At 34.8% G+C, this 24,597-nt stretch overlaps 1 protein-coding gene across 13 annotated transcripts in view; it reads left to right on the top strand.

The window, feature by feature from the left end:
• The window catches only part of LOC126707688 (BRASSINOSTEROID INSENSITIVE 1-associated receptor kinase 1-like), a 57,711-nt gene that overhangs the window by 20,317 nt on the left and 12,797 nt on the right, over positions 1–24,597 (top strand). Inside the window, exons 1-11 of one of the 13 annotated variants that reach the window (XM_050407523.1) lie at positions 1,929–2,389; positions 3,761–3,893; positions 3,986–4,057; positions 8,024–8,167; positions 10,404–10,475; positions 10,590–10,661; positions 10,759–10,838; positions 11,603–11,728; positions 11,809–12,150; positions 12,520–12,914; positions 14,051–15,235. The exons of 2 other annotated variants lie outside the window; for them this stretch is intronic. In XM_050407523.1, the coding sequence (XP_050263480.1) occupies positions 2,278–2,389; positions 3,761–3,893; positions 3,986–4,057; positions 8,024–8,167; positions 10,404–10,475; positions 10,590–10,661; positions 10,759–10,838; positions 11,603–11,728; positions 11,809–12,150; positions 12,520–12,914; positions 14,051–14,371 (1,869 nt within the window). In that variant the 5' untranslated portion in view covers positions 1,929–2,277 and the 3' untranslated portion in view covers positions 14,372–15,235. Of the gene's footprint in view, positions 1–1,928; positions 2,390–3,760; positions 3,894–3,985; positions 4,058–8,023; positions 8,168–10,403; positions 10,476–10,589; positions 10,662–10,758; positions 10,839–11,602; positions 11,729–11,808; positions 12,151–12,519; positions 12,915–14,050; positions 15,236–24,597 lie in introns of those variants that run through there. 10 more of the 13 variants (XM_050407526.1, XM_050407525.1, XM_050407524.1 and 7 more) reach the window with 10 other exon arrangements.

Below are 24,597 nucleotides of genomic sequence, written 5' to 3'. Positions count from 1 at the left end.
TACTAATTGGACTACATGACTACTCTTTACTGAGTATATATTTTCATGAACTTGTTTTTCCAATGGTTTTTTTTTTTGGTTTAAAAATTAAACTGAATAAAAAGACACATATCTATGTGTTTGGCCCTAGCTTATTTGTTTTTTTCTTTTTATTTATTTTATCTCATTTTATTTTTGTGTGTGCAAATAATCTAATTTTTAGCTTTTCGTCATACATATAAGTTACATAAAACTATATAATTTAATAAATACTATGCAAATAAGCTACCGGAAATAAGATGTTCCCAAACACACTAAAGTAACAAATAATTTAATTTCAAATTCAACCTCACATATCTTACATTTCATCTAGACATGTTGATAGGCAAAAAAGACAAAAATACATAGAAACCACAAAAACTAGCTTAAAAAAAAAAAAAAAAAAGAAAAAAAAAAGGGTAGATGGAGATGTAGATAAGAAAGAGGTACTAGAGCATTTGCATTTGTGGTGCTAAAAAAAATCTCATTTAACACCTCAAGAAGCTACTTTATCTACTTTAACACATTGTTCCACAACTCATCCTACATTTCATCTCTTATTTTTCACATTACAGCCAACACTATTAATTTATTTATTCATTTCTCTCTCTCTCTCTCTCTCTCTCTCTCTCTCTCTCTCTCTCTCTCATTTGAAGCAAACCAACAATCTCCAAAAATCCTGAAAACCCACCATTGTAGCAGCCCCACACCCACATAGTAACCACCCACCACTAGCAAACCCACCATCGCAGCCCCACACCCACATAATAACCACCCACCACCAACAAACCCACCATCGCATCCCCACCTTCCACAACGGAGCAACCTCAATTGCAACCCACCCAAACCTAACAAATCCACCCTTAAACTCAACAACCCACCTCCAAAACCAACGACCGATAGTCTAGAACCCACAATCCACCACCAAAACCAACAACCCACAATCAACCCTAATAAAAAAAAATCCAAATCCAAACAACCCACAAAAAACCTTAATATGAAAAATCCAAAATCCTTTAATAAAACCCACAAACCACTGTGAACCCACCACCATTGTGTTGCCGCAAAGACGATTGAGAGGTGGGAGGTGATGGTGGCAAGGAGAGAGAGAGAGAGAGAGAGAGAGAGAGAGAGAGAGAGAGAGAGAGAATAAAAAAAAAAGTAGAAACTTGCTACAATGAAGTAGCAATTCACTATATCAAGTACGGGTGTGAAAAAACAAATAGTCCGACATTTTTTTATTAGTTCTGTAATTGGGTTTGGAGGTTTGAGAAATGAGATTTTTTCTTTGGGTTGAATGTGGGTGTTTGTGTTTTGGTTTTACGATGAGTTTCGTGGTGGTTTTGGTGTCCTTGGTGGTGGACGATGGTAGTGGGATGTGTGGTGTGATGGCCAGTGATACGTGGATTAGGTTTTGTTTTGTTTTGTTTTTGTTAATTTTTTAATACAATTAAGTTTTTTTAGATAATTTTATTATAGTGTAGTGTTAAAATAGAAGATGTGAAGTGTTAAAATTAATAAAGTAAGTTTTGGTGTGTTAAAATAGCATCCGACGTATTACCTCTTATGCCAATGACTCTTACTAACTAGTTGCCCAATATTGGAGTTAAATAGTGGGATTCTATTTCATAAAAGAAAAAAAAGAGTAAAAAAAGAGTAAGATTCTATTTCTAACAAAGAATGATAAATTCACTTTTGTTTATTTAATTAGGAAGGACATAATTAAAAGCAAGTACATAGTAAAGGGACTAAGTAAGGAAAGCAGTGGTGGTGGGGACACAGCATTTTGTCGCGTGCGTGTGTTCGTGCGTCTTTGACCCGCTCACCTCTCTTCTTCTACTGTGACTCTCTACACTTCTCTCTTCTTCATTTCTCTGTATAATAAATAATACCAAACCCATCACAATACACCAGAAATAAATATCACCATAAAAAAAAAAAGAAAAAGAAAAAAAGACATTGACTTCTTAGCCCAGCCACCTCATTTCTTTACCTGCTTTTGTTGAACTGTGTGTTTGAAAATTCTCAGTTCTCTGTCTAAATTATTTTAGTATTTTGTTCTTTGTTTGTCTGAGTATTTGACTCTTTCTCTCTCTCTCTCTCGGTGTTGCTGCATGCATTTTCTTCTTTGTTCCTTCTCCAATTATCAACAAGCAAAACGATCGGTCAACGGGGTTCGAGAATTTTAATGATTTTTGAACCCAGAAGTGGTTCAGGGACTTTGTAATAACAACTCATGAATTTTATTTAAGGATATATATGGAATTTTTATTATTAATGGAGCGGTTGGTGGCTTTGGTTTCGCTTTGCGCTTTTCTCTGTTCAATTCTGTTGTTTAATTTTGTATCAAAGGTTTCCGCTAATGCCGAAGGTTAGTGATTCTTTCTTCGCTCTTCTTTTCTTTTCTCTTTTTTATGTTCTTGTAATTTTAGCTGTAAATTGGAATTTCGAATTGCTGTATTTGGAAATTTGCTTTGCTGCGATATTTGATTAAAATTCCGAGTTTTTCAAGGAATTTGAGTGTCACTGGTTTTCACTTTCTGTTTATTTCCTTTTTAGTTGCCAAATCTACACATTTTGGGGAATAACAAAAGGGTAAAATTAAATAGCTTTTAAGTACAGTATCCTAGCTGCAGTTGCAGTACAATAGGTTCTCCAATTAAATTTAAACAGCTGGTTGTAGGTTGTATTAATTAACAAAATACAAACAGTATTATCGATTCCAAGAACAATTAAATACAATACAAAATTGAGGAATCTCTAAACTCTAAAGTACCTAAGTTGTACCCATAACAAAAATATAAAAGAAAGCTTAGCAACCTATGTTGATCCCTAGTTACCTTAGCTCTTGTAATGTTTTAATTGCTGAATTGAAGGATCGTACTAATGGTTTATTCTTTGCTTTGCCAAGAGGTTTGTACCTTAATTGGCGTCGCGTCTCCCCATGCACAGAGTGCTTGAGGGTTTAGGGAAAAAATGGTTCAAGTTGCGGGTTAACAGCATATTGTAACTATTTGAAAAAATGTTTATTCTTTGCTTTTGTCTTGTGTGTCATTTTTTTATTGTGGTATGAGTAATAGGATTTGAAATTCCATTGTTGTGTGGGACTGTTTACTTAGTATTTGTACAGTGTGGAGTTGTGTAATAGGGTTTGATTCATTATGCACTTACTGCACTGCCTCACTTGAGCAACTTGGTCTTGGTTGTTTTATATGGGAAAGTCACTTAAGTTGAGCCTGTTTTCCTTTTCCTGGTACTGGTACTGGTACTGTTAAAAAACTGTGATTTTAACTGGATGGCATCTCACTAGAAGATTGTGAGTACTGGCAGTTTCCGATGACGAGAGAGGTTGATTCATTTTGGTATGGAATTGAAGCTTTCACATTAACATTGTTACCTTCTTGGAATCAGTGTGGTTAAATTGAAGCATCTTCTCCTGAAGTCCCTGTATGAATGGACTAGGACCTCACCAACTCCCTCATTCTCCGTGGATGGGTTTCTTGATTTCTTGGCATCCATGCCTTCTCATTAGTTGCTGATTTTTCCCCCTTTTTGATGTTTTTGTCTTTGTTTTATTTTTGAGCTGCCTGTTGTATACTGCCTGTATACTCAGGCATCCTTGTGGTTTATTTATTTATTTTAATTCAATTTATTTGCTTATCAAAAAAACATTGTTAACTTAAATTACTATTCTATAATTGATGTTTGCACCTAATGATTGTGCCTCATTTGTATAACACAGGCGATGCTTTGAATGCATTGAAGACCAATTTAGCTGATCCAAACAATGTTCTGCAAAGTTGGGATCCTACCCTTGTGAATCCCTGCACATGGTTCCATGTAACATGTGATAGCGAAAATAGTGTGACACGAGTGTAAGATTTATTTATGTGACATGCTACTTGGACTTGTAGTTACACTTTACTTTAACTATTACAAATATGATGCCTATTATCTTTTCACCCAGTGATCTTGGAAATGCAAATCTTACTGGTACACTGGTTCCACAACTTGGTCAGCTTTTAAAACTGCAATACTTGTAAGTCATCTTAACATGCTGGGCAAGTTGTTTGACTTTATTTTGTTCAAATGATGATGTTAACTATTTGTTTCATGTTAAAAGATAATTAGTTTGAACCCCACCTACGTCCTCCCCCTATCTACCTATCAAAAAAAAAAAAAAAAAAAAAAGAGATAAAGTTTTTAAAAATAAGGATTAAAAGCCTTTTCTTTCTAATAGTTTTTCCTCTTATTAACTTGAAGACCGTGAATTGCATCATTTCCTTTTTTGCGATTTTCATGACATATGATGCTATGAACAAGCTTGTTATTGAGTTTTGACATAAATATAGAGTTTTATTCCTTTTAGAATGAATAGTTTATTGTTGTACAAAGTATTTGATTAAGTACATATACACTTAAAAGTTTCAAGAAGCCAAATTCTAATGGGTTCCATCTATATTTTTCTTGATTTTTTTTTTTCTTTTGGTGGATAAGTATGCATGCATTAAGAAAGAAAACTATAAAAAGGCAAAGGGGTTTTTGGGACAATTTGTAATTTTTCATGGTATCAAAGCAGGTGGTCGGTGGTCCTAGGATTGAACCCTGTTTCCACCTAGCTCCAATTTATCATGGTATCAAAGTATGATGTCATCTTTGACTATGTCCTAACAAGTTTGAAAGAAAGCCAAGCAGTTTGGAGACTTTGGACTTGGAGCTTTGTCTCCATTCATAATTCTCATCACATTAAAAACTTCTTCAAAGTTATTTTCAGCCGGCTGGCTTCATCTTCATTGATAGCTCAAAATGATAATCCATCCAGCAAAGGATGTTTAACGCCATTTGCATAATATAATTGTTTGTAAATCTATACATTATATTGTTAATGATTTTTTTTTTTTTTTTTTTTTTTTGGTGTGTGTTTTTGGATGGATAAGAGACTTCTTGATTTCATGTCACTTCCACATCTTTTGAATGGGCACCTATAGAATTGTTCCATTGGTGGTAGTTGGCAAGACCATGGAAGAAATTGGTGTTTGTGTCTCCCGCCCTCAATCATAATGCTCTTAAATTTTGTCTCCAATTAATCTCTTCCATAAATGTAGGCCTTTCCAGGTTTATTTTTGCTCTTTCCTCCTTTGATTTCTTTTCAAATGATAAGGACATATTTTTCTACGTTACATTTAGATCATGAACCTCGTATTACAAATCATTCTATGTCATTCCCACCTTGCCAAACTCCTCATTCCATTTCTTCAAGTCCATATTTAGATCTCTAAGTTTATTGGCCAAAATGTAACTTGGAGCCTTGTAAATGATTGTATTCCTACCATGTTTTAATTTTTTCCATAAATCCTTATACTTTTAACAAGATATCTTCAAATCTAAAGGGGTTTTACTGCTTTGAATATCTCTTCAGTCCAAAAGAATAGGAAAAATGATTAGAAAGCAAATGAGGGAGCCTCCATTAGACCACATTAAGATATTGATCCTCCAAATCTAGCGAAAACAAGAATTGATCAATTTTGCACATTGATTGGTTCTCTCAATTATTGGACTAGGTGAAACTACCCCGTCCATAGAAATATCCAACAATCCATGCAGACATATCGAATTAGAGAGGTCTTGACTGTTGAAAATCCATCTCCACCCAGTCCCTCACTCGGATAGCAAATGACATTAAAGTCTCTACTTACACACACACGCCTCCCACCAACTAGTTACATCCTTGGTAATGAATCCCAAAAAAGCTTTCTATCACTATCATAATTTGAACCATAAAGTCTAGTAAAAAGCCCATTTGAATTGGTTTCCCACACCCTCTATTAGCATAACACTAAGAAATTTCCCACTGCTTCATCAATTTTCACTACTACTCTTTTGTTCCACAAAAACCTAAATACAACCTGTCTACTTGTTAACATCCTCATAAAATTCTTAGCATACCTCTTGTGATGAGTTTTGATTTCATTTCCTGCAAACAAACAATGTAGTCTTCCATAGCTTGATTAAATTTCTCATTCACAACCTTTTTTCTCCATCATTCGGTTCCTATGTTCCAAAAAATGATATTCAAATTCTCGGAGTTGAGAGTAATGCCCTGTCACTTTTATCACTGCTGGTTTTTGAACTTTTATATTCATTTTACTGAGCATGACATATTTTTCAGTTCTTTATGACCCTTGAAGGTCAGTTTTGGACTCTTCTAAGAACTTCTTTTGTGTCCCTTTACTTCAATATACCTCAATTGCTACGATTAAACTAGGTTTTTTTCCATACCTCATAAGGCGTGCCTATGTACTTGCCAAATCCTTTGAGCTTCTTCATGATCCAATTTTGAAGGTATATACTGTGAAAAACTAGAATTTTCCTTGTATTGAGATCTCCCATTTCTTTCTACATTGCGTTTGATGCGGTTCATTTTTAAAGCTAGCTGTTATTAGCTTATGTTGTATAATAAGTAGTTTCCTTTTACTTTTAAAACTATAGTTAGCACGTGTAAAACAAAGTCACATGCTGAAAGAAATCACAAGTTATAGCCAGCGCTTAGCTTATATATCATTTATCTCACATGTCTAAGTTAATTGGTCACATTTCGAATTAATTTTACTGCATTTTCCATGTGCCATATTATTTAATCATGTCTAAAATGAAAGCCTTTCCTTGAGTAGCATATTTCAGCCACATCATCATGCCCTAGTGGAGTGGTCTTCCATGTCAGATCATGTCCTTGTCATCATGACCTAATCAGACACCTTGTCATACTTGCATCATCTGATCTGTGTATTTTTGTTTGTATTAAATGTCCCCAACTGCTGGTTCTGCAACCAAAGTCTTGTCCATGGTGATGGGCAAAGTCCCAAAGTGTGTTTATGGTTGTCGTGCATTTCAGGTGAAGTTTAGTTGTTTAAACTCATATTGTTGGGGTGTGGTTACATCTCCACTAACTCGTTTATCACTTAAAAAAATCCTTTCCACCCCTAAAAGTATCATCTATCTGGTATGATTTCTTCACCATGACTGTCATTCCTTCCATACTCTGCCACATATAAAAACTGGCTTCATTTGCTATAACATCTCTAGAACACAAAAGCTTTGCATGATTCCCTAAAATTTTTGAGGAATCTTTGGTAGGGTCGTGATGCATTTAAACTTGATAACGTTGAGCAGAACAAATTGCTCCCTTGTTCCCTCAGAGCCTTTTGCTCATAAATCCTTTGCCCCATTCAATAATCCAATGCCTGTATCTTCTTGTGCGTTCTTCTAAAATTACTTTGAATGATTTCGATTCTAACTGAAAGAACTTCCTACCTCCCATCTCTCTTAATTGGAATATATTCTGTAGGTTCTTGATTATTTACTTTGTGATGAGTCCCGAAAGACTGCTGCCACCCGCCTCTCCCACAGTTGGGTGGAGCACCAACTGATATAATATTTTAATGAGTAGAAACATGAACCATGTAAGAACACATTGTTACACACAAACATGTACGAATATGATGGATTATATTTCATGTTTTATCCTGTTTTTCTTTTGTTGATTTTCTTGAATAAGATGATTAACAATTCACTGGACTGCAATTCCTCTATGTCTTATGTGGTGAATTTTGGAGACAATGAAATGCTCAAAGAGTTGAACGGTGTGTGAAATCAATTTCCGACTTGAAGCTTTTGTTGTTAAGGTCATTATATGATTGGATGGCTGCCATTGCACATTTTTCTTTTTAATCTTAATCGATAGCTTTTGGTGAATGTCTTTTATACATCCCATGGTGGATTATATCTTTCAATATTCAACTTATGTATGTGTCTTATAGTTTCTTTTTGCCATCTAATCTAGGAAATGGTTTATTTGTTCTGGCCATTGTTCTATATGTTGCTAAAGCAAAGTTTATGAATGTTAAATTTGACTCATTTTGCATTCTTTTGCAATAAAACATGGAATGTGCTATATAGTTTTTTTCTTTTTTCTTGCACAGACCTTTAAATGATCTTGTTGTGGCAGGGAACTTTATAGTAATAACATAACTGGACCAATCCCTGAGGAGCTTGGGAATTTGACAGACTTGGTGAGCTTGGATCTTTACTTGAACAATTTAAACGGAGGGATTCCAACCACATTGGGCAAGCTTCAAAAACTTCGTTTTCTGTATGAACATCTATCCTTCATCTTATAGTATAAGCCAATAGATTTATTTATTTTGTTTTATTATTTTTTCCCCTTTTACTAAGCATCTAATTAGGTGGCTCACCTACCTTAAAACAGGTAAGCTTATGGCTAATTTGCTTTTAGATAGTAATTTTTCTTATGTCTATATCCAGAAACAAAATGCTTCTTCTTTGTTAGATTTATTCAATATTATAAGGCAATTATTCTAATGGTACTTTTGGTTAATACTTAATACATACACAAACATGCATATGCAGTTGGATGTTATTGAAAGTTCACTGAAAATAGAAAATTGTTCGACCCAAAGCATTGCTGACTTCCAAGTACAATGTATATCTTCATTGTAGCTTAGGTGTTGCAGATGGAGATGTCATTGCCCTAGCAGAAAATAATAAATGAACAATTTGAACTTGTAATAGGAACTCTGAAGGCAAGGTGACCTTGTGGCACGTATATTTTTATGAAATTTACCATAGACAAAATGCTACTTTAGCTGGAATGGGAGCTTTGGGAGGCTTAAGACATGTGTAATGTGGAAACAGTCCACTCTTATCTAAAAAAGATAAAATAAATTAAAATAAAAGTTGAAAACTAGTCCCACTATTTTTAAGATGGTGTATTAGCTATGAGAGGTAGGTTAAGTCATCAATTTTAGGAAGTAAGGCCACTGGAGCAAAGGCTGAAGCTTCTGGTTTTGAATTCATTTTTATCTGCAGATTGCTGTCATCATTTTTTTGGATTCCTTTTACTGACTATTCCTCCCTTTTCTTTTGTTTTTGCATATTTTTCTTGTCAAACATGCTGCCCAATTTGCCTAAGAACTTCTTGCATACTTTTGGGGAACTGATGGCAAAACTTTTATGGTTGAATCCTGTATTTATTTGCATCTCTGGGTTTCTCATTTGTCAATAATATCAACAGGATTTTTGTCATCTATATCTCTTAACCTTTTATTTCTTCCTAAAAATCTTGGATGGGGGACATGTGTGATATAGGTGGTATCCCACGTGCTGTGAGTGTCTTGCTGCGTGCAGTGGACATAGAGAATCCTTTTTTCAGTGTGATGAAACTAAACAAAGTGATTAGGATGATGTGTTACCAGAGACAAAGATTAAAGAGTACTTGGAATACTTTTAATTGTATAAAATAAATTGTAGTCATGGTAATTCTTATTGACAAATTATAAATTATCTAATTAGCCCAAACATATAACCTGATCCAGTAAATTACTAACTTAGTATCAGCATCAGACATGGGAGAAAGATTCATAGCACCTAGCACCTGGCTTTTCCAGCTACCTTCATTGGCTTTAAAAAATGTCACTATGCTAACAGCCAAACTTGGGAACCAAGTCTTCCCATGTCATTATCCTTGGATCCAAAAGTAAACTAAAAATTCCTACAAAAATGATCCAACATTTCACATAAATATCTGCAAAAACAAAATCCTAAAGCCAACTAACTAGCCGCTGGGCCAAATTTGATATTTGCCGCATAGGACTTAAATGAATAAATCAGAGGCTATAGGATTGAATTGAATTTTGGTCAAAGTTAAAGGGTGTAATTTGTAATCTAGCATTATATATATATATATATATATGTATGTATGTGTGTGTGTATATTTATTTGTATTTTTGTATGTCTTAATTTCAAACTAGACAACATCAGTATACTTAGTAGAGTTGAAAAGATGATAAGTTCTCTTCAAAAGGTATCTAGTAAATATATATACATCAAAGTTGATAATTTTGTGTGCAATATATTTATGAATTATGACTTATCCTAGTATTAGATGAATAAATTTTTGTATTATATATATATATATATATATATATCAGTACTATAACTCAGCCCCCCAAACAAAATTTTTTGGCTCTGCTCTTGCATAACACATTCATTATTTTGATATTGAGTGACCAATGAAAAATGATTGATCCTAAACTAGAATTAATTTACTGTGCTCATTATTTCTAATCGGGGTTGGATTTGTTTGAATAATGAGAGTCAGATTACACTTGTTATTCATGGCTAGATGTAACGTACAATTTAAGTGTCATTAGATACATCATTGGTATTTTACAGTGTTATTCTTTTAAGTAATTAGTAATATGTTTGTTGTGTATAGTTACTGGAATGTTACTGAATATTTAGATGGTTCTATTTCTGCAATATCTTTGTGGTTATCTGTAAATGACTGTTTCTGTTGCTTGAAATAGGCGTCTGAACAACAACACCTTGAAAGGAGAAATTCCCCGAATATTAACTACAGTTCAATCACTTCAAGTCCTGTGAGTGTTATCTTGATGTCTAAGTTTCTCTTGATCAATCAAGATTTATATATTATTTGCACATCATATATATTGCAAAAATGTAACATTATCTTCTTTCCATGTTGAATGAAGAGATCTGTCAAACAACCGTTTAACAGGAGATATTCCCATAAATGGTTCCTTTTCATTATTTACTCCTATCAGGTTAATTTCATTTCTTTCTTCAATTTTTCATGGCAGAATTCCAGAATGACTTGACTGATGAACGAGCTTAGCTGACTTCTGTTGTTTCATTTTGCAGTTTTAAAAATAATCTACTCAATAATCCCCCTGTCTCTCCACCTCCTCCTCTTCCTCAAGCACCACCAACTTCTACTCCAGGTGTGTTATATGTTTTCATCATTAATATGTACTCTAGTCGGATTGATAATGAGGTTTATTGTGTGTGTGCAGTTTTGGGAGTTCTCATAGAAATTTGAGAAGCAATTGTTTTGAATATTTTGATTTTCTTTTAAAAATCATCTCACAGATAACTTCCCTGATTTTGCAATCTCTCTATTTCCCCGTTTCTTCCTCTTTCTTCTGATTTAATATAAGCATGAAGTATTCAAGTGAAATCAATTGTTTTTGGAAGCAACTATCTGGAAGTGGGACGTATTTGCATCTTAGGCATGAAGTATCATCACTGCTGGAGCTTGAAAACCGTCTCCAACTTCTTATGACCCACCCCCTCTCCTTGATGAAGAAAAGGAGAAAGTTGACATTGGTTGGGGATGCTATTGACCAATCAAAATAGGAGGGATAAAGGAAAGGAGGATGATGACATTGAAGTCATTTGTAAAGTCCTCTGGTAGATATACTTGGTGGTTTGGTTGAATTCTCCCAAAGAGCATGATACCTTAGAGATAGAGCAACTCCATCATCATTGAAATTAATGAATTATCTTGCCTGTTACAATTTTGGTTCACATAAGAGAGTCACAATCTGTCACTTTAAATGGTCACACACACAGAGATAACATGTGTTGGAATGCTAACTTCTATGAACTTGCCATCATTGCCATTTGTGAATTCTGTCACCTGCTATGATCGGGATTTGCTTAAGAGAGCCACAACCTCTCTATTTAAATTGATGAATTGTTTCAGGTAGTTCCACAGGACCAATTGCTGGAGGAGTTGCTGCTGGTGCTGCTCTACTTTTTGCAGCCCCTGCAATTGCGCTTGCCTGGTGGCGACGAAGGAAACCACAGGATCATTTCTTTGATGTACCTGGTTAGAGAGTCAATACAGTGTTTATAAACATAATGTTATTGCTTCATAGGATGCATTTTTATATATCCCTGTCTTTCCAGCCGAAGAAGATCCAGAAGTTCACCTGGGCCAGCTCAAGAGATTTTCTCTGCGTGAACTGCAAGTTGCAACAGATACTTTTAGCAACAAAAATATTCTGGGAAGAGGTGGGTTTGGAAAAGTTTATAAAGGACGTTTGGCTGATGGTTCTCTAGTGGCAGTAAAAAGGCTCAAAGAGGAGCGTACCCAGGGTGGGGAGCTGCAGTTCCAAACTGAGGTAGAAATGATAAGCATGGCTGTGCATCGTAATCTTCTTCGTCTTCGTGGGTTTTGCATGACACCAACAGAACGGTTGCTTGTTTATCCCTTTATGGTAAATGGAAGTGTAGCATCATGTTTAAGAGGTACTCTTGCTAGCCACTTTTCTATAAACTACACTTTTTCTAATATTTTAAAACAATTTTCATTGATTCAATGCAAAGGTCAACTCTAATCTTGATTAAATTTAAGTGTAAAATTCAATATAAGTTCATTTCTAAGTCAAGTGGAGGATAGGGGGAGAATAAGTTGAATTAACCAGCTATGTTCTTTTTATTTGGGTATGTTGGACTGCTTGGGGGCTCTATATCCAAACAAACCATTTGAGTTTACAAATAACACAGGTTACATCTCCAGATACCCATGCAGACACCAAAAAGAAATCTCAAATGTTATTGGTGTGTTGTTCTTAAGATGTTTGATTATTCTCATGATTTTTTGATTCGTCATTGTAGAACGTCCGGAATCACAGTCTGCACTTGATTGGCCCGTACGTAAACGAATTGCATTAGGATCTGCCAGGGGGCTTGCTTATTTGCATGATCATTGTGATCCTAAAATTATTCACCGTGATGTAAAAGCTGCAAACATATTGTTGGATGAGGAATTTGAAGCAGTAGTTGGAGACTTTGGGTTGGCTAAACTTATGGATTACAAAGATACTCATGTGACCACTGCTGTACGTGGCACAATTGGGCATATAGCACCGGAGTACCTCTCAACTGGAAAGTCTTCAGAAAAAACTGATGTTTTTGGATATGGGGTCATGCTTCTTGAACTAATAACTGGTCAAAGAGCTTTTGATCTTGCTCGGCTTGCAAATGATGACGATGTCATGTTACTTGATTGGGTAAGTAATTCACATCTTCCTATTACATGTTTGTTTGTCACTAATTTATCATTGGACATGGTGCTATTTCAAATAATTCTCTATCCTTCTTTGAATTTGTCTTGTTTCCGGATATTCTAGCTTTCTGCTTTAAACAGTCTGTGATAAGGAGAATGTAGCGCCAATGAGCTTTAGCTCGAATGACACTTCCTCCTTCCGTAATAACGGGATGGAGGTGAGGTTGTGGTTTAACCCAAAAAAAAAAACAAAAAAAAAATTCTTGTCACTGCTGCTTTCAACCCATGTTTCCAAGCCAAACAGAAATCAAAGCCCAAACCCTAACCATTATTACCACTTGCCATCACGCAACAAAATCCACGACAACCCCTTCGCAAGCTCATCACTCACTGGCACTAGCTATCGCATTGGTTACCGTCACCCTCCTCGATCTCCGTTTGTGTCACTGCCATTCTGCCAAAGCTCTCCACCTTGCACTGCGTAATGGCATGAGAATGTAAATGCTGGTGGTTATTTTTCTTATATAGAAAATTAATATATAATTAATCTTAATAGTGTTGGGTTTCTGGAAGTCATTTTTAAAGCTAACCATAAATTTTCCTCAGGATTTATTTAAAAAAATAAAAACTATTGCCATCATCATACTTTAAATTTGGTGATGTATGAGGGTAGACGTAAAAATTGTGTTCTATTAAATCAACTACGCGTTTTTAGGGCCTATGGTCAGACTGAAGGTGGCTTGTTATAACCCTATATTGACGCCAGTTTAGGTAGCCCATGTCATGTTAGCAGAGTTTCACTGGGTGTTGTTATATACTACATGGGCTTTACTTGTTACTATAGTCTAAAGTTTCCTCTCTAAACCTAGCTCAATCATTAAAGGGAGTTTTATTTTGGGTTCATTTAACGAGCATCTTAGGGAATTGGTTAAGGTTGAATTTATAATGTAGCAAATTGGTTTTTTATAGGGCGTTGAGCCACTTTATGGTTAAGGTTGTATTTGTAATTTGCTTATTGGCTTTTGTTACTTCCCAATACAGGTGAAACTTGTTTTTATCCTCTTAAATGAGTGCACAACATACATTTTTTTCCTTTGGGTTACATCGTACTGCCTGACATTAGTTTTGACAATTCATTAGGTGAAAGGACTTCTTAAAGACAAGAAGTTGGAGGCACTAGTGGATGCTGATATGAAGGGTGAATATGTTGAGGCCGAGGTGGAAGAGCTGATCCAAGTAGCGCTACTTTGCACCCAAGGCGCCCCAATGGAACGGCCGAAGATGTCAGAGGTTGTTAGAATGCTTGAAGGTGATGGCTTGGCAGAAAGATGGGAAGAGTGGCAGAAGGAAGAAATGTTCCGACAAGATTTTAATAGTATACATAATCCAAACGCTACTTGGATCCTCGACAACAACTCTACTTCCCAAATCCCTCCAGATGAATTGTCTGGTCCTAGATGATCCTAAATTTCATGGTTCCATTCGTAGCATGCATATAAATTTCAAGTCGTTGCTTTCATCATTACCTTGATTCTGTCCTTTCTTTGGTGGAAGATGAAGAACCAACCAGAACTGGTTGAGCACAATGTGGAGCTTCCTCATGATTGTCAGCCTCTTATGCCGAACCTACCACAAACAGATTTCCATGCCGGTGAAGATGCCACGGATTGCCCTGTCTGCCTTGAGGAGTTTCTGGAGGGTGAGAGCCTCGTTAAGCATCCTACATGTCTCCATGCATTCCATCCTGCATGTATTCATACGTGGTTGACTCGGAACCATGCTTCTTGTCCTGTTTGTAGACTCCACATAGAGCTACAAGTTGACAATGTTGTCTAATTGGGCTTTTAGTATAGCAAAAATAAATATGAGCTTTCTCTTCAAGAAGCTATTGCGTTTGTACGCCGTAGGATTTTGTAACCAAGGAGCTTTGTGTTTTTCATCGTGTTGATGAATTGAAGAATTTTGCAGTCAACATCCTTCTCAAATTGGTGGTTAGTTACATACTTGGATCTGTGCATCAATTGGTTAGTCACGTACTGGGAGCCGTGCATTAAAAGGAGAGATTGTCACTACAGAACAAGTCTAATTGGGTATTGAGGTAAGGATTCAACTGTAGATTGGTATAAGGTACTAAATTCTTTTACTTGTAATCGCTTGTTGTGATAAATGTGAATTCTCGGGAGTGATGACCTTAAAATCACTTTGTAGGGTTTTGTCTTGGAGGTTTTCTCCATTCGTAAACAAATTATCGTGTCAACTTTATTTTCAACTACATATTAACTTAGTTGATAATTTGTTTATGCTATTACACGTATTGCATGTTAATGGAATTGATTAATTAACTTGGTTTATTAATTGGTTAATTCATCACAAGGGGTCAATACATTTTTGACCTATGAATATCTAAGCATGACAAACATGAATTAAGAACAAGGCACAATAAAATTCAAATATATTAACCAAATTCATGCAATGAACAATCACAACATTTTAATTAATGGAAAAGAAAAAAACAGATAGAAGAATATAACTAAATACTTTTTGCGTGAGCGTGCTTTTCAATAGAAGAATATTTTAGAAATTAAAGAAGTTTTCACATCTTCGAGGTCTAAAATACTTTACTTATAAAAAAGTTCTTATAACAAAAGCCTTCAGAACGTCTTTAACGTAGGGGAACAGAGAAGTCAGAAAAGAAGAGCTCTTAATTCTAATATTTTTCCTCTATTTACGGAAGTTGGGATGCTTAAAAAATAAGCTGAATGAGATCAAATACAAATTGGAACGCGTCCTTATCTCTAAAAAGTCAAAAAAGATAGACTTTATCTCAATCATGACGTTCCCAGACCGGGTTGAGCATTTGGGTCAATTGGCACTTGGGAAGTGCCAACAAGCCCTCTTGGGTGTCAGGCCTGCGTTTGAGTTTTGATTCGATTTGGACTTTTTTTCTGAAGATTTTTGAGACGGAAATTGCACCTAGACGTGTTTTTGATTCATATTCTAAAAATTAATCCATTTTTCTTGATATTCAGGTATTTAAAGTGATAATTATTTTATAGATAAATATTCCAAAAAGACTTGATTATCCATAATTTCTTTGTTATTTGATTATCCACTTTATTTCCATGCAAGTAAGCTTATTTTTGACACTAACCAACAACCAATCACAAAAGTATTTAATTAATTTTAAGGATAATCACACTTTACCCACCTGAGGTTTGCCTCTAATTTAACTTACCTACCCGTGGTTTCATTTTTGACATTTTACCCACCTATGATTCCCTCCGTTACTACTCTGTTACCCACCTCTAGTATAGACGTTACTCTAAAACATAAACTCAACAAAAACAAAACCTAAAACAGATCAAACACTTCTCACTCCCAAAACATACTCTCATCCAACGTGCTCACCAAACTAATGCTTATGGTCATGCAAAAATTCCAAAATATTTCAAGCTACAACTGTATCTAGTAAATTTGAAAGCAATATAATCTATTTGTGGAACGACATACATCTCACATCAAACTACATTGATTTTCTTGGAGTAGAAACTTTTGGTGTTGTCTTCAATCATTTGATGATTGATTTTGCAAATCAATTAAAAGCCAATGAGAGGAAATTTGTTGTTACTCTCTCTAAAGAAATACACAAGTACCAAAACTGGATCATACTAGTCAAACTAAATCCGATTGTTGTGTTTCGGAATTTATAACTTTATATACGTCTATGTACTAGTTGGGCTCTCTATTTAATAGATCTAGTTTTTGGGTTAGATTCACTAACATTGTATCAATGTTCAGAGCTGGGTTTGTTTGTTCTTGCCAATTAAGCCCGTTTGTCTTTGTTCTGGTGAATTATAAGGATTCCTATATCAGTTGTATGAGTAATAGTAATACTACTAGTTAGGATTCTGTACCTTCTAGCTTACTGAACGTGTAGTGTTAAAAAAATCCCAAATGAGTTTGTTTTTATTTGGAACTTGATATGGGTATATGCACTAATTTTGCCTCTCTACCATTGCTTGCTACAACCTTCGAACCCCTACTTCTTTGCCCTTACATAGCAAGCAAAAACCCTATTTCGAAAAAAAAAATTTAAAACCCTACGTTTCAAAAATTAAAAGGATCTATCTGCAACAGCTGAACAGATGAACACTGTGTCTCCTTCTTCCTTGGTTTGCTTGCATGATCAAAACTCAGGTGGTTCTCAGTCCATTATCTCAAGCACATTGCATTGTGATCTTAGTTGTGTTTTGGGAGTGAGGAGTGTTTGATCTGTTTTAGGTTCTATTTTTGATGAGTTTTTGTATTAGAGTAACGTTTGTACTGGAAGTGGATAACAGAATAGTAACGGAGGGAATTACAGGTAGGTAAAGTGTCAAAAATGAAACCACAGGTAGATAAGTCAAATTAGAGGCAAATCACGGGTGGATAAAGTGTAATTATCCCTTAATTTTAATAGTTTAACCAATCAGAATTAATTTAAATTAATCATGCGTGATCGGTTCCACCCAAACAAAATGCATGCAGACCGCAAAAACTTGATCTTGTGATATATGTTAATCTGACGGTCTGATTCAGGTATCGGACATACCATTGCAATTGTTAGAATCTCAAGATTATTTTTATGATATGCAATGAATGAATTAATGCATTTAATGCAACTCTAAATTTTGGGTATATGAATATTCACTCTTAACCATATTCCAAGATTAAATTATGGATGCAAAATCAAGTGTTTACACAAATATAATGGCTTATTATTCCATAATAGAAACATATCCCAAACTATTTGTCTTTGGGATTGTTTAGATTATACTTTCAAAGCTCTTCTTAATAACTTACAAAATTTCATGTAGTTGATCTAGCATAGAAATATTATTATTAAAATTTTGAAATCAACGTACTTTTGAATCATAAATTTATTACTTTTTGTTCAATCTTGTACATTGCTTCCACGATCTTCAATGAGTAGGGAATACATCTTGTCTTGCCTACGAACAAAGGTTATTCATTTGGATCTTATTTCACTAAAAGTGTATGTCAAACGTAGTGGCAGCAATGAAAGCTCTATGTTTGGATCTTATTTCACTGAATCTATATATCAAACGTAATGACAGCAGTGAAAGCTCTAAATTTAGCTCATGAAATATGCATTTTCTCAATTATTCTTGAAGGAGATTTGGAAATAATTATCAACTTTTTTAGAGGTAAGGATGAATCATTTGCCTCGTTTGGTCATATGATTTCTGATGCGAAGATTCTTGAAGAAGCCTTTTGTAGTATTAGTTTTTCACATGTTCGGTGACAAGGAATTTCTGTCACTAACAACCATACTAGATATGTTAATCATATTATGGTTCTATTGGTGTAGATGGATGATTTTTCTTCACATCTCAATACTGTAATTTTAGCCGATTTGGTTAATTAGTCTTAATAGAATTCAAAGCTTTCTTCTAAAAAAAATTGTAAAACTCTCACTGGCATCACTTATTTATTTACTGTACAAATTCCTAGTAATATATTTACTATTTATATATAATAAACTTAACGTCAGAATAAAGTAAAAGATTTATTTATTTTTTTTAAAGAAAAAAAGAAAAAGAGGTGGTCGATTAACAAGCAAAATTCAAAATGTGGCACATTTATATTCATTTAACATTTAATATCTCACCTACGCCACTTTCTAGGGATTTTTCAGAAAATAACTACAAAACCCAAACAATATCATTAGTTAGGAAACGTTTGAAACTAATTTGGAATATAACAACTCGAGTTCAGAGAGGACGATTTCCTGGGTTTTTATTTTATTATTGCGAGAAATCAAGTTGAAAGAACTCGACTTCTAAGCCTAGAAAACGAGTACAGTGTACTCGTTTTCCAGGCTTAGAAGTCGAGTTCTTTCAACTCGATTTCTTTGTATGCAAAACCAGTCCAATTCTCACTCCCATCCCACAGGCGAAGCAGAATTTGTACAACAGAACTCATATAATGCATCCCCTTCTGAGAGTAAGAGAGAGAATGACGGCGACGGTGCCGGCGAAGGAGCGACAGGCTCGGAATCTCGTGTGAGAGTGAGAGAGAGACGTCTCGTGAGAGAGAGAGACTGAGAGTGAGAGAGGGCAGAGACTGAGAGTGCAGTCAGGAGTGAGAGGGAATGAGAGTTTGAACTTAGTTTTTTTTTTGTGTGTTTGGGTTCCTGCGATGGTTGTGGGTGCTTTTTTTGAAAACAAACCGAGTTCAATGAACTCGGTTTGCAAGAATGGAAACCGAGTTCATTGAACTCGTTTTCCAGTCATACAAAACGAGTTAATTGAACTCGTTTTCTAGTCTTACAAAACGACTCCTACGAACTCGATTTCTGGCATATCAGACCCACCTGGGAGACAGTGCAAAATAGGAAAATCGAGTAAACCATACTCGATTTTATAGCATACAAATCGTGGATTCTGAACTCGAGTTGTTATATTCCAAATTAGTTTCAAACGTTTCCTAACTAATGATATTGTTTGAATTTTATTGTTATTTTCTAAAAAAATCCCACTTTCTAACTCTTTCTTCTTCTCCTTTTTAACTTTAAACTCTCACACTGCAAATCAATGTTTTATCCTCCGTTTTACCTCTCAGCCTCTAGTAAATCTTTAAAGCATTAATGGCTACATAAAGTGTAATCTACCTCAAAAAATGTCACCTTCTGATCTTTATCTCCATCTTAAAAACGTAAGTATTATTGTTGTGTACTTGTGGGTTTGATTTTTTGGTTATAATCTATCTTGTAAAGGATATCTTTTTCTTCCCATACAATAAAAGTAAAGAACAACAAGAATGATTGATTTGTACTAGGCCTTTTTCATTTTCTTTTGGGCCCAAGTAGGATTCTGTTCTACCAAATAAAATGGCCAAAAATTAGGGTCACGAAGGATTATATGATCCTATTGATCCTTGAATATGAACGATTGTTTTGGATATGTTTGAATATGAACGATTGTTTTGGATATGTGAGATTGTAGGATCGTACTGTATGTACATAATGGTGTCCATTAGTGAAATAATGGGTTACTCTACAAAATTTACGTAAATAATGGTGAATAATGCCAGTTGTAGGTGAAGGACTTCATCTAGCACAACTAGGATTACTACAATTACAATAATAAAATTTTGATCATATTCCAACAAAGAACCAACTTGTTAAGTAGACGCGTGTGTGTGTAGAGCATTACATGCATGAGTTATTATATTGGTCAAATAAGGAAGCAACACATTGTCCAATGGTAAGCACATTGTCCAATGGTAAGGCAATATATTATCCATTAGAAGCTAGTATTATGTCAAATAAAAAAGCAACAAATCCTCCAATAGAGAAAACTATTCTTCTAATGGAAAAGCAGCAAATGCCTACGTCTTTACCACTACAAAAAGATGACGAAGGAGAACAATTGGGTGAAAGACGGTTGAATTTCGCATCTTTAAAAACATAAGCTAATTTTGCTTTAATCATTTTCAAAATATAGTGGATTATTCAACTGGTTTCAACCTATGGTTTTCTCCCTTTCCACACAAAGATAGATGGTTTCCATGTTAAAAATTTGTGTTAAGAGCTTATTATTTATTACTAATCATCAAATAAAAGCATGTTTAGTGATGATAAATTTGAACCACAATAACTTCCACCAGTCAACCACTTTGTCTTTATTCTAATATTAGCATATGTACTTGTACAAGAGAAAGAACTATACTTTGTATGAGACCATCTTGCTCCATCCTTGTCCTTCAACCCTACAAGGCTAAGTATTTTATATAGTCTAAGTCTTTCGGCATAAGAAGACTCCAGATTGGCTTCAACAGACCAGATTTGCTGATCTAAATTTTCTGAACCAAAATGGACTTTGCTGCAATATGTTCTTAGTGCCCCACCTGATTGTAAAATCTGTTTGGTCAGTTGCTAAATTGGCATGTCAAATGCTAATGAACTATTGCTAGTTTAATCCAGTCCTTTTGTAAAACTTTTGTATCTTGCTTTTCTCCCTTTCTGGTTATTAAAAAAAAAAAAAAAACCTTGCAAGCTTCCATACAATTTTTACTCGACAATTTTAAATCCATCTAGATTCAAAGCTACTTTCTGCATCGTAAATAACCAACAAGATGCCATTTGTCAAGCTATAGAAAAATAATTTTCTTGTCTTTCACCTAAAACTGTATGAACCTTCTTATCTCATTTCTAAGCTTTAAGACGGTCCTCCAACCCATGGACAACGTTGAGTGATCTTTACAGTTAAAAAGCAGCTACATTTTTCATAATATAATTACAATTTTATGGGTCCCCTTGAATGGACCAGAAGTCTTAAAAATAAAAATATTGGAATTAGCAACAAAAAAAAATGTGGGAGATGAGTTTTGATCTAAAAACATATTATCAAGCTCCGAGTGTTTTTTTTTTTGGTTGATAATTTAATAATTGGGGAAGGGGGATTTGAACTATGGACATCTCTAAAGAAAATACTAAGAAATACTATTGGACTACATGACTACTCTTGACCAAGTATATATTTTCATGAACTTGTTTTTCCAATGGTTTTTTTTTTTTTTTTTTGGGTTTAAAAATTAAACTGACTAAAAAGACACATATCTATGTGTTTGGCCCTAGCTTATTTGTTTTTTGCTTTTTATTTTTTATTTTATCTCATTTTATTTTTGTGTGTGCAAATAATCTAATTTTTAGCTTTTCGTCATACATATAAGTTACATAAAACTATATAATTTAATAAATACTATGCAAATAAGCTACCGGAAATAAGATGTTCCCAAACACACTAAAGTAACAAATAATTTAATTTCAAATTCAACCTCACATATCTTACATTTCATCTAGACATGTTGATAGGCAAAAAAGACAAAAATACATAGAAACCACAAAAACTAGCTTAAAAAAAAAAAAAAAAAAGTAGATGGAGATGTAGATAAGAAAGAGGTACTAGAGCATTTGCATTTGTGGTGCTAAAATAATCTCATTTAACACCTCAAGAAGCTACTTTATCTACTTTAACACATTGTTCCACAACTCATCCTACATTTCATCTCTTATTTTTCACATTACAGCCAACACTATTAATTTATTTATTCATTTTTTTCTCTCTCTCTCTCTCTCTCTCTCTCTCTCTCTCTCTCTCTCTCTCTCTCTCTCTCTCTCTCTCCGTTTGAAGCAAACCAACAATCTCCAAAAACCCTGAAAACCCACCATTGTAGTAGCCCCACACCCACATAGTAACCACCCACCACCAGCAAATCCACCATCGCAGCCCCACACCCACATAATAACCACCCACCACCAACAAACCCACCATCGCACCCCCACCTTCCACAACGGAGCAACCTCAACTGCAACCCACCCAAACCTAACAAATCCACCCTTAAACTCAACAACCCACCTCCAAAACCAACGACCCATAGTCTAGAACCCACAATCCACCACCAAAACCAATGACCCATAGTCTACGCTAATAAAAAAAAAATCCAAATCCAAACAACCCACAAAAAACCTTAATACGAAAAATCCAAAATCCTTTAATAAAACCCACAAACCACTGTGAACCCACCACCATGGTGTTGCCGCAAAGACGATTGAGAGGTGGGAGGTGATGGTGGCAAGGTCACTGTGAACCCACCACCATGGTGTTGCCGCAAAGACGATTAAGAGGTGGGAGGTGATGGTGGCAAGGTCAGAGAGAGAGAGAGAGAGAGAGAGAGAGAGAGAGAGAGAGAGAGAGAGAGAGTAAAAAAAAAAGTAGAAACTTGCTACAATGAAGTAGCAATTCACTATATCAAGTACAGGTGTGAAAAAACAAACAGTCTGACATAATGGACAAAATAAAACCAACCGAAATTTTTGGGTTTTGGCTGATTTTTTCTTATATCGGTTCGGTAGAGGTTTGAAAATTTCAATTTTCGATTCTGTGGCAATGCTAGATTTTTTTAACCGAATCAATATATATATATATATATATATATGTATATTCTTTTTTATTTGTGTGTAACTTTAAAACATGTTAGAGTCAGTAACTTAGTGGTAAGCTACATTTTATGTCTTCTTCTATTTTTCTTCTTGCTTTTGTTTCAGACATCCTAAACACCGAAACATGACCGAATCAACTACAATCAGGCTGGTTCGGTGTTCCTTCCTTACAATTTGACATTAGTGCCAAATATGAAAAAACTGACATTCTCGATTCAGTGAAAAAATTGCCTTTAACATTGACCGACTTGAACCGATTTCACCTAATATCAAGTTTGCAAATTCTTTTTAGGTTTAGCACTTCAGATGTAGCATTTTTGTTGTTGTTGTTGTTGTTATTTAGGGTACTAAATATTTTTGGACTTTTAACACTTCTAAGAGCATTGACATTAGGTGTGCCAAATGCTAAATTTTTAACATTTGGCATACCAAACATCAAAAACCATATCTCATCAGATGTACCAAAACTCAGAGCGTGTTTGGTACATGTGTTTGAAAACATGTGTCTTATTGTTTGAAAACATGTGTGAAAATATGTGTAGGTGAAAAAGTATATGGAAATGCGTGTAATGTAATTTAAAAATTGAAAATGTGTGTTTGAGTAGGTGTACCAAATACCCCCTCAATTTTTTTTACAACATGCTTCTACTAGTGTGTACTGTAGCATGTTGTAAAAAAAAAAAAAAAAAAATCATTTTTTGTTTTCTCTTCTCCCTTATCCCTTTCAGGCATCTATCCCCTCTCTCGCCTCCCTCTCTCTCAGACATCTCTCCTCTCTATTGTCCCTCTCTCGTTATGGTTGTGGCTTTTTTTTGGGGGGGGGGGGGGGGTTGAGATCGACAACTATTGGTGGTTGAGGTTGGTTGTTGGGTGAAGCACACCGATGAAGCCACCACTAGAGGTTGTTGGCCTCTCTCTTCTCTCTTAACTCTGTTGGGTGGAGTTTTTTTTATTTTTTTTTATTTTTTATTATTAGTTTTGTAATTGGGTTTGGAGGTCTGAGAATTGAGATTTTTTCTTTGGGTTGAATGTGGGTGTTTGTGTTTTGGTTTTACGATGAGTTTCGTGGTGGTTTTGGTGTCCTTGGTGGTGGATCGTGGTGGACGATGGTAGTGGGATGTGTGGTGTGATGGCTAGTGATACGTGGATTAGGTTTTGTTTTGTTTTTGTTAATTTTTTAATACAATTAAGTTTTTTTAGATAATTTTATTATAGTGTAATGTTAAAATAGAAGATGTGAAGTGTTAAAATTAATAAAGTAAGTCTTGATGTGTTAAAATAGCATCCGGCGTATTAACTCTTATGCCAATGACTCTTACTAACTAGTTGCCCAATATTGGAGTTAAATAGTGGGATTCTATTTCATAAAAGAAAAAAAAAGAGTAAAAAAAGAGTTGGATTCTATTTCTAACAAAGAATGACAAATTCACTTTTGTTTATTTAATTAGGAAGGGCATAATTAAAAGCAAGTACATAGTAAAGGGACTAAGTAATGAAAGCAGTGGTGGTGGGGACACAACATTTTGTCGCGTGCGTGTGTTCGTGCGTCTTTGACCCGCTCACCTCTCTTCTTCTACTGTGACTCTCTACACTTCTCTCTTCTTCATTTCTCTGTATAATAAATAATACACCAAAAATAAATATCACCATAAAAAAAAAAAAGAAAAAAAAAAAGACATTG

Source organism: Quercus robur, chromosome 11 (assembly GCF_932294415.1).
Source record: "Quercus robur chromosome 11, dhQueRobu3.1, whole genome shotgun sequence".
Lineage (NCBI taxonomy): Eukaryota > Viridiplantae > Streptophyta > Magnoliopsida > Fagales > Fagaceae > Quercus > Quercus robur.
Note: the sequence above shows the minus strand (reverse complement) of the source record. Positions and strands in the feature narration are given on the sequence as shown.